Below are 15,944 nucleotides of genomic sequence, written 5' to 3' on the forward strand. Positions count from 1 at the left end.
TTTCTGTGCTTGTTAAAATAGTAAAATAAGTAGCCTATCTGGACGTGATTTCCAGTAGATATATCTGTCAACACAGTCATACACATGATGTATAATCCTGTAATATGATTCTGGCCCGCGATGGCAAAAATATATTCTAATGTGGCCCTCCATGGAAAATAATTGCCCAGGCCTGCTCTAGAGCCTAGAGTCTACGTACTGCCTTTTTCTGTTCTATCTTAGAGCGCTGCCACCTGCTCACCCCCTACACCTCTCCAACAAACTGAATTCAAACTGAATTCCCTCAACAGCAGTTTCATTTCCCCTGCAATAGCTGTTTTCCGCTCCACAATGTGATTGAATCGAGCTGATTGTCAATGTGCTGACAGTAAACCGCAGTTCAGCTCTGTCATTTGAAAGGAAAGCTCAGAGGGAGAAAATTAAAACCATCCGTCGTTATGACGGACGAGAGATTACATGTTATTCTGCTTATCCTGATATGGACCGGCGCTGACAAAAGAAATGCGTCCCCAACTCAATCAAAGTGCTGTCTGAACGCTCTCCCTCTCCGTATTTGACATCACTTCACTGTTTTCCTCTTTCCCTCTTGTTATTTATCAGGTTTTTTTCACATTTCTATCCCAATCCTCACCCCTCTCTCCCTCCCCCTCTCTTTCCAATTTGCTTCTCATGCAGTAATTTGCAATTTGCAGTTGTATCCTCTCTGTCTGTCTCTTCCACTCTTTCTCTCCATGCCACCCCATCCCTGACATGAATGTAATGTTGTGTCTATTTCATCAGTGTGCTTCTTCAAATCAAATCAAATTTATTTTTATATAGCCCTTCGTACATCAGCTGATATTCTCAAAGTGCTGTACAGAAACCCAGCCTAAAACCCCAAACAGCAAGCAAAGCATGTGAAAGAAGCACGGTGGCTAGGAAAAACTCCCTAGGAAAAACTCCCTAGAAAGGCCAAAAACCTAGGAAGAAACCTAGAGAGGAACCAGGCTATGAGGGGTGGCCAGTCCTCTTCTGGCTGTGCAGGGTGGATATTATAACAGAACATGGTCAAGATGTTAAAATGTTAAAATGTTCATAAATGACCAGCATGGTCAAATAATAATAATCATAGTAGTTGTCGAGGGTGCAACAAGCACGTCCGGTGAACAGGTCAGGGTTCCATAGCCGCAGGCAGAACAGTTGAAACTGGAGCAGCAGCACGGCCAGGTGGACTGGGGACAGCAAGGAGTCATCATACCAGGTAGTCCTGAGGCATGGTCCTAGGGCTCAGGTCCTCCGAGAGAAAGACAGAAAGAGAGAAAGAGAGAATTAGAGAGAGCATATTTAAATACACACAGGACACCGGATAAGACAAGAGAAATACTCCAGATGTAACAGACTGACCCTAGCCCCCCGACACATAAACTACTGCAGCATAAATACTGGAGGCTGAGACAGGAGGGATCAGAAGACACTGTGGCCCCATCCGATGATACCCCCGGACAGGGCCAAACAGGCAGGATATAACCCCACCCACTTTGCCAAAGCACAGCCCCCACACCACTAGAGGGATGTCTCCAACCACCAACTTACCGTCCTAAGACAAGGCCGAGTATAGCCCACAACGATCTCCGCCATGGCACAACCCAAGGGGGGGCGCCAACCCAGACAGGAAGACCACGTCAGTGACTCAACCCACTCAAGTGACGCACCCCTCCCATGGACGGCATGGAAGAACACCAGTAGGCCAGTGACTCAGCCCCTGTAAAAGGGTTAGAGGCAGAGAATCCCAGTGGAAAGAGGGGAACCAGCAAGGCAGAGACAGCAAGGGCGGTTCGTTGCTCCAGCCTTTCCGTTCACCTTCACACTCCTGGGCCAGACTATACTTAATCATAGGACCTACTGAAGAGATAAGTCTTCAGTAAAGACTTAAAGGTTGAGACTTAGTCTGCGTCTCTCACATTGGTAGGCAGACCATTCCATAAAAATGGAGCTCTATAGGAGAAAGCCCTACCTCCAGCCGTTTGCTTAGAAATTCTAGGGACAATTAGGAGGCCTGCGTCTTGTGACCGTAGCGTACGTGTAGGTATGTACGGCAGGACCAAATCGGAAAGATAGGTAGGAGCAAGCCCATGTAATGCTTTGTAGGTTAGCAGTAAAACCTTGAAATCAGCCCTTGCCCAGGAAGCCAGTGTAGGGAGGCTAGCACTGGAGTAATATGATCAAATTTTTTGGTTCTAGTCAGGATTCTAGCAGCCGTATTTAGCACTAACTGAAGTTTATTTAGTGCTTTATCCGGGTAGCCGGAAAGTAGAGCATTGCAGTAGTCCAGCCTAGAAGTAACAAAAGCATGGATTAATTTTTCTGCGTCATTTTTGGACAGAAAATTTCTGATTTTTGCAATGTTACGTAGATGGAAAAGAGCTGTCCTTGAAACAGTCTTGATATGTTCTTCAAAAGAGAGATCAGGGTCCAGAGTAACGCCAAGGTCCTTCACAGTTTTATTTGAGACGACTGTACAACCATCCAGATTAATTGTCAGATTCAACAGAAGATCTCTTTGTTTCTTGGGACCTAGAACAAGCATCTCTGTTTTGTCCGAGTTTAAAAGTAGAAAGTTTGCAGCCCTCCACTTCTTTATGTCTGAAACACAGGCTTCTAGCGAGGGCAATTTTGGGGCTTCACCATGTTTCATTGAAATGTACAGCTGTGTGTCGTCCGCATAGCAGTGAAATTTAACATTATGTTTTCGAATGACATCCCCAAGAGGTAAAATATATAGTGAAAACAATAGTGGTCCTAAAACGGAACCTTGAGGAACACCGAAATTTACAATTGATTTGTCAGAGGACAAACCATTCACAGAGACAAACTGATATCTTTCCGACAGATAAGATCTAAACCAGGCCAGAACTTGTCCATGTAGACCAATTTGGGTTTCCAATCTCTCCAAAAGAATATGGTGATCGATGGTATCAAAAGCGGCACTAAGATCTAGGAGCACGAGGACAGATGCAGAGCCTCGGTCTGACGTCATTAAAAGGTCATTTACCACCTTCACAAGTGCAGTCTCAGTGCTATGATGGGGTCTAAAACCAGACTGAAGCGTTTCGTATACATTGTTTGTCTTCAGGAAGGCAGTGAGTTGCTGTGCAACAGCTTTTTCAAAAAATTTTTAGAGGAATGGAAGATTCGATATATGCCGATAGTTGTTTTTATAATTTCTGGATCAAGATTCGGCTTTTTCAAGAGAGGCTTTATTACTGCCACTTTTAGTGAGCTTGGTACACATCCGGTGGATAGAGAGCCGTTTATTATGTTCAACATAGGAGGGCCAAGCACAGGAAGCAGCTCTTTCAGTAGTTTAGTTGGAATAGGGTCCAGTATGCAGCTTGAGGGTTTGGAGGCCATGATTATTTTCATCATTGCGTCAAGAGATATAGTACTAAAACACTTTAGTATCTCCCTTGATCCTAGGTCTTGTGTAGACTCAGGACAATGGAGCTTTGGAGGAATACACAGATTTAAAGAGGAGTCTGTAATTTGCTTTCTAATGATCATGATCTTTTCCTCAAAGAAGTTCATAAATGTATTACTGCTGAAGTGAAAGCCATCCTCCATTTGCGAAGGCTGCTTTTTAGTTAGCTTTGCGACAGTATCAAAAAGAAATTTCGGATTGTTCTTATTTTCCTCAATTAAGTTGGAAAAATAGGATGATCGAGCAGCAGTGAGGGCTCTTCGATACTGCACGGTACTGTCTTTCCAAGCTAGTCGGAAGACTTCCAGTTTGGTGTGGCGCCATTTCCGTTCCAATTTTCTGGAAGCTTGCTTCAGAGCTCGTGTATTTTCTGTATACCAGGGAGCTAGTTTCTTATGACAGATGTTTTTAGTTTTTAGGGGTGCAACTGCATCTAGGGTATTGCGCAAGGTTAAATTCCTCGGTTAGGTGGTTAACTGATTTTTGTCCTCTGACGTCCTTGGGTAGGCAGAGGCAGTCTGGAAGGGCATCAAGGAATCTTTGGGTTGTCTGAGAATTTATAGCACGACTTTTAATGCTCCTTGGTTGGGGTCTGAGCAGATTATTTGTTGCAATTGCAAACGTAATAAAATGGTGGTCCGATAGTCCAGGATTATGAGGAAAAACATTTAGATCCACAACATTTATTCCATGGGACAAAACAAGGTCCAGAGTATGACTGTGGCAGTGAGTAGGTCCAGAGACATGTTGGACAAAACCCAGTCGATGATGGCTCCGAAAGCCTTTTGGAGTGGGTCTGTGGACTTTTCCATGTGAATGTTAAAGTCACCAAAAATTAGAATATTATCTGCTATGACTACAAGATCCGATAGGAATTCAGGGAACTCGGTGAGGAACACTGCATATGGCCCAGGAGGCCTGTAAACAGTAGCTATAAAAAGTGAGTGAGTAGGCTGCATAGATTTCATGACTAGAAGCTCAAAAGACGAAAACGTCATTGTTTTTTTTTTGTAAATTGAAATTTGCTATCGTAAATGTTAGCAACACCTCCGCCTTTGCCGGATGCACGGGGGGTATGGTCACTAGTGTAACCAGGGGGTGAGGCCTCATTTAACACAGTAAATTCATCAAGCTTAAGCCATGTTTCAGTCAGGCCAATCACATCAAGATTATTATCAGTGATTAGTTCATTGACTATAACTGCCTTGGAAGTGAGGGATCTAACATTAAGTAACACAATTTTGAGATGTGAGGTATCACAATCTCTTTCAATAATGGCAGGAATGGAGGAGGTCTTTATACTAGTGAGATTGCTAAAGCGAACACCGCCATTTTTAATTTTGCCCAACCTAGATCGAGGCACAGACACGGTCTCAATGGGGAAAGCTGAGCTGACTACGCTGACTGTGCTAGTGGCAGACTCCACTAAGCTGGCAGGCTGGCTAACAGCCTGCTGCCTGGCCTGCACCCTATTTCATTGTGGAGCTAGAGGAGTTAGAGCCCTGTCTATGTTCGTAGATAAGATGAGAGCACCCCTCCAGCTAGGATGGAGTCCGTCACTCCTCAACAGGCCAGGCTTGGTCCTGTTTGTGGGTGAGTCCCAGAAAGAGGGCCAATTATCTACAAATTCTATCTTTTGGGAGGGGCAGAAAACAGTTTTCAACCAGCGATTGAGTTGTGAGACTCTGCTGTAGAGCTCATCACTCCCCCTAACTGGGAGGGGGCCAGAGACAATTAATCGATGCCGACACATCTTTCTAGCTGATTTACACGCTGAAGCTGTGTTGCGCTTGGTGACCTCTGACTGTTTCATCCTAACATCGTTGGTGACGACGTGGATAACAATATCTCTATACTCTCTACACTCGCCAGTTTTAGCTTTAGCCAGCACCGTCTTTAGATTAGCCTTAACGTCGGTAGCCCTGCCCCCTGGTAAACAGTGTATGATCGCTGGATGATTAGTTTTAAGTCTAATACTGCGGGTAATGGAGTCGCCAATGACTAGGGTTTTCAATTTGTCAGAGCTAATGGTGGGAGCCGTCGGCGTCTCAGACCCCACAACGGGAGGAGTAGAGACCAGAGAAGTCTCGGCCTCCGACTCCGACTCACTTAATGGGGAGAACCGGTTGAAAGTTTCTGTCGGCTGAATAAGCGACACCGGTTGAGCATTCCTACAGCGTTCCCTCCAGAAGCCATGAGAAAGATGTCCGGCTGCGGGGACCGTGCGAGGGGTTTTATACTAACGTTACTATCTGTACTTACTGGTGGCACAGACGCTGTTTCATCCTTTCCTACACTGAAATTACCCTTGCCTAACGATCGCGTCTGAAGCTGGGCTTGCAGCACAGCAATCCTTGCCGTAAGGCGATCGTTCTCCTGTATATTATAAGTACAACGACTGCAATTAGAAGGCATCATGTTAATGTTACTTAGCTTCGGCTGTTTGAAGTCCTGACGAACCATGTCCAGATAAAACCTCCGGGGTGAAAAAGTTGAATGAAAAAAGTTGAGTGAGGGAAAAAGTAAAAATATACGGTAATGAAAAAGTAAAAAACCGTCAAGTAGCAAAGTAAGATCGGCAACAAAACGCACAGCAGCGTAAACAAGTCTGCAAGTTGTGACCGGAAACAGGAAACAGGAAACAGTTACCCGCGATCCTCCCAAATCTCTTTGATACTAGTGGTTGGGGTAAGGAATTAACGTGGGATTGGAGGGGAGGTGGGCGAGGCGGGGATTGGTCCTCTGTTTGATATCAATGCTGGATCAAATTGGCATGATCTCTTGAAATACAGCATGATTTCATTTGACACAGGTGCTCTCTTCTTTTCTCTGTCTGTATCTGTGTCTGTCTATCTGCCTGCCCCCCCCCCCCCCCCCCCCCCAACCATCTCTCTCTGGGCCTTGCAGTTCGTAGACTGTGTAATTTAGGTCAGTACCTCTGACTGTGTATTAGCCCTGAAGCTATGGTTCAAACAGCCATTTCACTCGAGTTAAATCCTGAAAAGAAACAGTCCCAATACAGGAAAGCATTGCGATTGAGTCCTCTATACAGGATGGTAAAAGTGCCTTGAAAGCATCAGACATCCAATATGCCATTAGTAACTGGAGCATACTGTACCTCTCGTACCCACAACGTTGATGTATGTCACAATATTACAATAACAATGTAGAGGAGACGGAGATGGTTATCTGGGGGATTGTCCTCCCCTCTCTCTACTGTTATAACTGGTGTCATTCCCCTGTCAAGAAGCTTTCTCTGCACAGTTTCTGTTATCGTGATGGCTAGCTTGAAGTGAAACGCTAGTCTCCTCGTGGTGTCCCCAAAATGGCACTCTATTCCCTATAGTGCACACTGCCCAATGGGCTCTGGTCAAAAGTAGTGCACTATATACGGGATAGGGTGCCATTTGGGATGCAGACCCTGCTCTTTCTCTTTGAGGTAATCAGCGAGTGCCGTTTGTCAGAGTAGTTTTCACCACAAAGGGCCTTGTCATGGCTGTGTGAGGTAGTGTGAGGAGGGATGGCAGGCCATTCTTCCTCCATCCACTCCTCAGTGGATTGGGAAAGGAGAGATTTACAGTGCTGTAGGGGCACACTGCACTTTAAAGCTGTTACTAAACTGGCTCTGGCAGAAACCCGCATAGAGAACTTGTAGAAAACATGTACTACTACTATAGCACCAACTTCATCTGCTCTGTGAGTTACGTTCAAATGCACACTCAAACAAACACATACGTACGTGTTCATACTGTACAGCTTCATTGTGAAATTCCATAAACCCCTACATACCTATTGTCGAGGAAAACAACAAAACCACTCTAGCACTCAAATACATCACTCAAATGCATCATGCCCATACAGACATCATAACACTCAAATACAGTACCCATGTACGAGCGCACACATACACACAGTGTCAACAAAGCTCTGGTCCAAGGCTTTTCTTGAGTCAACACTGTGCAACCAATATGAACCAAGGCTGCAGTGCTCACATTGAAAAACATAGGCAGTTCCACTACCAAGGAACAGACAGACAGTCACAAGCTGTTTGCAGAAACTTCGGAGCTCGTGCGTGAAAATGAATGAAATGAATGGGCTTGCCAAGATTTATGTCCAGTATCCAAAACCATTCCATTTCCTTTGTAGTTTACATTCATCAAAATGTCGGTTTATATTGTGCCCTACTGGCTCATATTTCATCCCAAATCTTAACTGTCAACTGTAATATTTATTGGATGCAAATATACGAGGGTCATTGTGACCTGCTCCAGTGCATTCTGGATGTGGGGTGGTAATTGTATCCAACAGAGTTAAGAATATGTCAGCCGTAAATATTGTAAGGGTACATACTGTAAATGCGTAGAGGTATATTAAGGGTTGTTTTGTAAACTAAAATCTAAAGTGTTTTGCTCTGGCCAATTAAAGGAGTCTTAAAGGAGTCTGGTACATTATTGGTCTAGCCTATACTCCAAAATTAAACACATTTGAGTATGGACTGTCTTATTATGCATACTGGATGGATTGGTTACCTTATGTTAGCTAAAAAATGTCTATCCACCAGTCTGGGACAGAACGTACAGCTCTAGGTCACGTGTCAAACTCATTCCACTGAGGGCCGAGTGTCGGCAGGTTTTTGCTCCACACTTGTCCTTGATTGATTAATTAAGGTCACTAATTAGTAAGGAACTCCCCTCGCCTAGTTGTCTAGGTCTTAATTGAAAGGAAAAAGCAAAAACCCGCAGACACTCAGCCCTCCGTGGAATGAGTTTGAGAATTCAGGTATCCCAAATTAAGCACTGGGTAGCAGGAGGAACAGGGTTGGAGAGCCCATGGCATATAGAGTTTGAGTGGAATATCACCTGTCGCTTAGCGAGATTATGCTCCTCAAACAGTGTTTGATGCATGGGGTGAAATAAGTGTTATATTTATTTCTCAGCTGCTCATATCAAGCACATGCTCCGCTATAAAACCGAAGTAGCCTACCCGGCATCATTGAAAAACGGATCGGGAAAGTGTGCGGCATCCATTCCCTATTCGAGTGCATACAGATTTTTTCCCCTGCCTCTGTTCCTGCCCATTTGATAATGAGACTTTCTACATTTCAACTATTTTAAACAAATTTGACATATTACTAAATACAATATTAAATTGAGAATTATCTGAAGGATGAAAATATGTTCACTTGATGAGAGAACAGCTGTGCAGCCTGAGGCAAGGAACATAGTGCAAGCTTTTTTGTTGTTGTTGATTTTCTCAAATTATCAATAGCCTATAGTCGGATGATGCAGCCCATATATGTTTTGAATTCTAAGACATTCTAAGGTTTGTATCAACTAAAGCTGCTAAATATCTCTAAATCTAGTATATAGGACCTGTTTCAAATTTTCACTTTTATGCTCAACATAGCCACTATATATGCAAACTCGCTCCGGAATGGGGAAAAATATCCTTTTTATTTTATTCAGCTAAGTTAAATTCTATTCTTCTTACTATAAATTCATATAATAGGAAATAATGGCATGAGACTTATAAGCATATCTCTCTGTGTCTTGTATGTTTTCAAGTCAACCAGCGTTTTTCCCATTCTCCTGCTTTTTGCATTCTCCTTTTTCTAGTCCTCACGGTTTTGACCCTTGCCTGTTTCTGGACTTTGTACCCGCCTGCCTGACCATTCTGCCTGCCTTGACCACGAGCCTGTCTGCCACTCTGTACCTCCTGGACTCTGATCTGGTTTTGACCTTTTTGTCTGTCCCCGACCATTCTCTTGCCTACCCCTTTGGATTAATAAACATTGTAAGACTCCAACCATCTGCCTCCTGTGTCTGCATTTGGGTCTCGCCTTGTACCTTGATGATATATTTGCTTTTGTAAATCTAGATATTATTTAAAATCTATTTTCCTTAATTATTTTCCCCTAATCCTAGCTCAGTATCTGCTGTATCGCCCATATAATGTTTTGTAAATATATTTTCCTTTATTATTTTCCCCTAACCCTACCACCCCTCCCCTAATTGGAGTAAATGAATGGATAAACAATTCTTAGGCTTCTACATCCAGCTTATACATACCCTATACATTTTACAGACAGGATACTTTACATTAGTTATCTTTTGTTTGTTTTTAGTCCCAGCCTTCAGATACCCTCAACCCCTCCCATCTATCTCTGAAGACCATCCAGTTTTCTATCTGCCATATATTTTTCCACTGTGTTGTGACGTTTCACAAAAGTTCTGAACCTTTCTATTCTCATAGTTTCTACTGATTGTAAATTAAAGACACAACATTTTGCTAAGAGTATTATTATATTATTGATCAATTGACTATGACTTTCAAATCACCCAGCAGTGCCATTTGCAAAGTTAGCGCCAAGTAAATGTTGCAGTTTTTCAGACATTCCTGAACCTGCGACCAAAAACAAGTTACATATGGAAAGTACCAAAACAAGTGATCTAATGATTCTGCAGAGCTGCGATGGTTGTACCCTTCATATATTATATTGGTTGCAAGAATTTTGTATAATTTAAATTGAAGAATTCTAAGTTTTGAATCCGGCGTGGTTTTGTGGTACATCGAAAATCTATTCCCAAACTATTTTGAAACCTGTATGGTGCAGCTGTCAATTTTTTGGTCCTTAAATAAAACTGGTATACTTTTTATTTTTCACAATTTTCTATAGCCAATTTTGGTATTCAATGCAGGGCCGACAGACAAGTTCCTTACCTTTCTCCCCTTTCCACTTGCCTCCTCCATTTTTGCGGTAATGCTGCCATCAGTTGGTTATAATTTTGAGACCGGCAGTCTATAAACCTAAGTCAGAGCAATTATATGGCAACAAGCCTTGCCCTCATCATTCTTAAGGACTTTAACCTTTCTGTCAATGATACATGTAGACCAGAGGAGGCTGGTGGGAGGAGCCCATCCTCCTATAGCTCCTTCCACCAGCCTCTGATGTAGACCTGCAGGATTATGTTCCTGCTGTAGCAAACTGTCTCAAATTAAGATCCTACATCTGAATTTGAGCCAGTTTGCTACAGCAGGAAAAGAATCATGCAGCAACAGGAAATTTGAATTATTATGTGGATTACAATTAATGGACATTTGTGTAGGTGTTGATACATTTTTCGTTAGGGAAAATCAAGTCTGACATTTCTAAGTGGAAATTACAAACTTTAGAAGCCTTTTTGAAACACAAATACACTACAAGTTTGCATTTCCTGCTTTGCAGGAACATTCTCAGCAACAAAAGATCAAATTAAGATCCTACATCTGTAGATATGATTATTTATTGCCCTAATTGGTAATCTGATTTAAAGTTGCAGCAAACAACGGTAACATAATTGCATAAATACAATTAAATTATGCTCTTTTCAGAGAGTATTCCAGTTTATTCTCCAGAAAATATAATGACATTATATGAACCAGATCTTTCAGACACAAAGCATTCGCAACCCCATCAGTGGAGAGCTATGGCTTTTATGGTTGCCTCTTTATATAAGACCTCTGCATTTCCTTGGTCAACAGCAGACATATACAGGTAACTGATAAAATATTGTAAACACTTGAGTAAATGAGGGATACAAAGTATATTTAATGCAGGTGCTTCCACACAGGTGTGGATCCTGAGTTAATTAAGCAATTAACATCCCATTATGCTTAGGGTTATTCTTTTGGCCATTATTTTGGCTACCATGGCTATGCCCCCATAGGATGACAATGCCTCCACCCACAGGATACGAGTGGTACCCGAATGATTTGATGAGCAGAAAAATTATGTTAACCAATAAAACAATTTAACCCTTATGGGACATTCTGGAGCAGTGCCTGAGACAGCGTTTTCCCATCAACAAAATTTATTCTGGAATTTATCTTTGAAAAATGGTTTCTCATCCCCCCAATAGAGTTCCCGACACTTGTAGAATCTATGCCAAGGTGCTTTTCAGGCTTGTGGGTGCCCAACACCATATTAAGACACTTTATGTTGATGTTTCCTTTATTTTAGCTCTTACCTGAATATAAAAAGGATGTTTTCAGATGGGCATCTCGACAAATGACTTTGTGTAGAATATATAATATGTATAGAGATGCTGTACCTTGCTGTGTGCTCGTTGTCATCTATTTTTCTATTTCTATTCCCAAAATGTCTTCTTTAACATCACTGTACCCGAGCAGAACTTCACCAGCATGGTTTATTTAAATGTTGTGTCTCAAATGGGTCTTGGTCAAAAGTAGTGCACTATATAGGTATAGGGTACCATTTGGGATGTATCCTGGGTTTTGGAAGTCCTGTTTATAACAACACTGCTCTTAATTACAAAGTTATCCGTCCTTAGATCTTGGCACTGTGAGATAGCGACAACCTCGTCCAATCTTACCCTCTGAAACATTGATCACGAGGAGAGTTGTTAAAGTTTGACACCAGAGCAAAATAATGTATTTTTAAGACTCTAACTCTGCCAGGAGACTCCTCCCTCACATCTGCTCATGCGGATTAGTTATGGGCCTTAGAGCACCCTACTCCCTATGTACAGTAGTGCACTACTTTTGACCAGAGCTCTATTGGCCCTGGTCTAAAGTAATGCATTAAATAGTGAATAGGGCTATTTGGGAGGCACCCTAGGTATAGGCTAAACTGTCTTGGTGACGAAATAAGTTCGCAGCTCAGTTAATCAATACCAATAAACTGATATTTATTTGTTTGTCAGGCTTGCCCTCAAAACATCTTAATCGTGCCCCATCCCCATCTCTTCTCAACTAATCTGACATCATACAAATGACATCTACATAATTAATGTATTAAAGTGACACACATTCGTAATTTCCAGAGGTCCGTGCAGCATGCAATCTCTGTTAATGATGTTGTTGCCTCTGTTTGATTCTCAAATGGCACCCTATTCCCTATGTAGTGCACTTGTTTTGACCAGGGCCCATAGGGCTATGGTCAAAATTAGTGCACTATGTAGGGACTAGGGTGCCATTTGGGATGCAAACAAATCTCCTGTCTGAGGTTCAATTAACTATCTATTGTAGTTTAAAACATTGAAACACTGAGCCCTCAAGACATTTGCACTATTCAACTGTTTTTCACTGAGTCACTTCGGTTGATTGCTTGGAAGTCATGTTGCTTGATAGGTTGAGTAGTTGACTGGCGCCTCTCTTACTGCTATTAGTATCTCTTGAATATTTCAGTATGTGGTGACCTAAACACTGAAAACCAGTTGTTGCTTGTGGCACTTTACCTGGGAGGACGAGCTCATATTAATAGCTGGAATGGAATGGTATCACACACATCAAAAACATGGGTTCCATGTGTACGATACCATTCTGTTTGTTCCATTCCAGTCATAATTATGAACCATCCTCCCCTCACCAGCCTCCACTGCTGGAAACATTGCTTGTCCTAGAAAGGAAAACACTTTCACTTCTACAAGACTCTCTGTTGTATTCTAGGTAAAAGTGCCTCTCCTGGTCCTGAGAGCCACATGGTCGTGTCACTGGGTAGTCTTCTAGATGACCTGCACTGGCACCATGTAGCCATCGAGCGTGTTAGCGGCCGTGTCAACTTCACTGTGGATAAAAGCACTCAGCAGATCCAGGTCCCTGCAGAGCTCAGTCCTTTTGAGATAAACGAGGTGTGTTGTATGTGACCTGTTCCCCAAGTCATTCCACAGTTACATAGACACACACACACACACACACACACACACACATTCCTGCATTCTCTCATGCTCTCCGAAATAGCATGCTCCATTTGTCTCTAACAGATGTGTTCACAGATACTGTACAACGTACACACACAGGAGACACATACACACAGGATATACACACACACACACACACACAAACAATAAAACATATATGTTTTAGTAATAGAGTTATAGCTTTCTATAACGGATGTCTAATAGCCACTGAATTCCCTACAAGAGTGATTCATCCAAGGCCGTACAAAATAATATTCTAATCAATAACAGTAGCCCCTTCCTGCGGTCAAATTACCAAATTGCCCTCAAGTGGCCTCATGGGAGGAATGTTAACATTTTTCATAATTTCATTAATACATTTTTATTTTATCTTTACGCCCAAAATCCACTATTTCTATGTCAAACAGTTTGGTTATATTTGTCTTCTGTGATGTGTATATAAAGTGTAATATTTGGATTCAAACTCAAAGTTGGATACATTTCAACTCTATCTGACATGGTACAGGTATCTTCTTTCTTTAAGCCCATAACCATGTGTGTGAGGTGTATATTTTTGTTTCAAAGTAGATTAGTTTAAGACTACCAAGAAACACTCTGCGTGCCCCTGATTTAGCCCATTTCAGTAAAAGGTTAACCCGACCTCCATACAATATTTCTAGACTGTTTTTAATAAATGGGTGTTGGAAATAATTTACTATTGAAATTGAAACACAATTCACTTCTGGTCATAGTCTATGTAAGACCTACTGAGACAGTTATGTGTACAGTGTCATTGTTGACCCTACCTGAATACACAAAATGTGATAATTACTTCACTTTACTTTAATGTGATAATTACTTAGTTTACTTTAATGTGATAGTGACTTACTTTACTTGGCCTTTTATTACTTCCTAACTATAGGTCATTGATGAACCACTTCCAATCCTATTCTATCACCACTAGTTCAACATGTTACTATATCATAGTCGCTTGTCATGATAATGTAGGTAAGAACATTTTAGAATGTTAACATTGGCTGGATGTTCTTTCACAAGATAAGCTTTGGTGGCGTCCAGTGCCATGGAACACAGATGGTTCTGTCCAGGAGGAACTTCCATGGGTGTCTTGAGAACCTTCTCTGGAATGAGGTGAACGTGAATGATCTGGCCAAGCAGCACCAGAAGGTCTCCATCACGGTATGTTACCTCAGCCTTGGTCGTATAGTGCAGTGTTTCCCAACTCCAGTCCTCCAGGACCCCCAACAGCACACATTTTTGTTATAGCCCCGGACAAGCACACCTGATTCAATTTGTCAACTAATCATCAAGCTCTCATTGAGTTGTATCAGGTGAGTTTGTCTGGGGCTACAACAAAAATGTGTGCTGTTGGAGGTTCTGGTATAGTGCAAATAGGAAAATGTTTTCAGGTGTGCACTAGTTCAGGTAGTCCCTTTCTGTTGAAAATCAGTTTTCATCTGTTTGGTGTTTAAAGAATACCACCCTGGGGAACCTTGGATGGTTTGTACTGTGCGTATCTTCTGACCTGGTTTCAAGTAGTATTTGTTTTCTTTCAAATACAGTAGTTGACCTTGATTGAGCTTGACTGGCTGTGACATCGGAACAGGTGGAATAGTCCAAAACTGTAAATGTATTTAAAAAAGAGCAGATATTTGAGCCCATGTCAGTTTCTGTGTAGTGATGTGTATATTGAGCAGTATTTTTTTGGAGTTGCATTGGAAAATAACAATATCCTCAACTTTTTATGAGGTTCGGATGGTGCTTCCACCCTGCTTTAACCTGATAAACAATTGTGTATATACTGGACCACTGTTGTAGTCAATACTAGGGCTGGCACCCCCCCAAAAAACTAACAGCTGACTGAAGACGGGACGCTCAGGCATTTTTGCGGTTAAGTCTATTTCTGCCATAACATGGACTCTTAACAACGTGAAGAAACTTTGTTACTCCTTTCTGAAACAAGCAAACAAGTCTTTGGTTTCCCCCACAATGCAGTAGGGCACAGAAATATAATTATTGAAACTGGCTTGGAACCTGTAACCCTGACAATTTGACTGGTAAACTCATGGGTATACTCGCAATGGCTGCCTGGTATTGTGATGCAATCATTTCCATGGTCATGTAGAATGTTTTTTCAAATGATGTTAACTAATGCATTGAATTAGGAGTTAGAATACTTACATTTTATTTAACCTTTATTTTATCTCATACTGAGACCAATGTTTCTTTTACAGATGAGCCCTGAATTACATAAATGACTGAAATTAAACACATCAAAAACAAACACATTCATCAATAATAAGGTCCTTAATCAGCGTTCTGAATTGCCCTAGAGTCACCGGAACATACATTTTTTAAGAACAGTTTGAAGATTGTCCCACAAATAAGGTGCAAAAAAACAAAAAGCTTTTTTACCTAACTCAGTAGAGGCCAAAGTCATTTCCAGAGTTAGCCATCCATTAGACTGGTGTGGTAACGTGTATGTCTGAAGTTTAGTAATGATATTATGGGACTATTTGCAAAAGGGCATTATTAAAAATTATAGTGTTTCAACCTACGTGACATCAAAGAGGGCCTTTCTGATATAGAATGCAATGATGAGTACTAAAATTGTTGTTGGTAATAAAGCGCAGTGCGCTATGATAAACTGCATCTAACGGCTTTAATGATGGGGCAGCTGCGTTCATATAGATGATGTCGCCATAGTCTAGGACCATCAACTGAATAATCTGCTTTCTACTATTTAACAAGATTTCTATAGAAGCCCATTTTTATTCTCAGCTTCTTAACTA

At 41.7% G+C, this 15,944-nt stretch overlaps 1 protein-coding gene across 3 annotated transcripts in view; it reads left to right on the top strand.

Moving 5' to 3' along the window:
* Window positions 1–15,944, top strand: part of LOC106561104 (contactin-associated protein-like 4) — a 210,218-nt gene that overhangs the window by 90,913 nt on the left and 103,361 nt on the right. For all 3 annotated transcript variants that reach the window (XM_045688516.2, XM_045688526.2, XM_045688535.2), the window contains 2 exons: window positions 12,905–13,086; window positions 14,191–14,331. In XM_045688516.2, the coding sequence (XP_045544472.2) occupies window positions 12,905–13,086; window positions 14,191–14,331 (323 nt within the window). The remainder of the gene's footprint in view (window positions 1–12,904; window positions 13,087–14,190; window positions 14,332–15,944) is intronic.

This window comes from Salmo salar, chromosome 01, assembly GCF_965601325.2.
Source record: "Salmo salar chromosome 01, fSalSal1, whole genome shotgun sequence".
Lineage (NCBI taxonomy): Eukaryota > Metazoa > Chordata > Actinopteri > Salmoniformes > Salmonidae > Salmo > Salmo salar.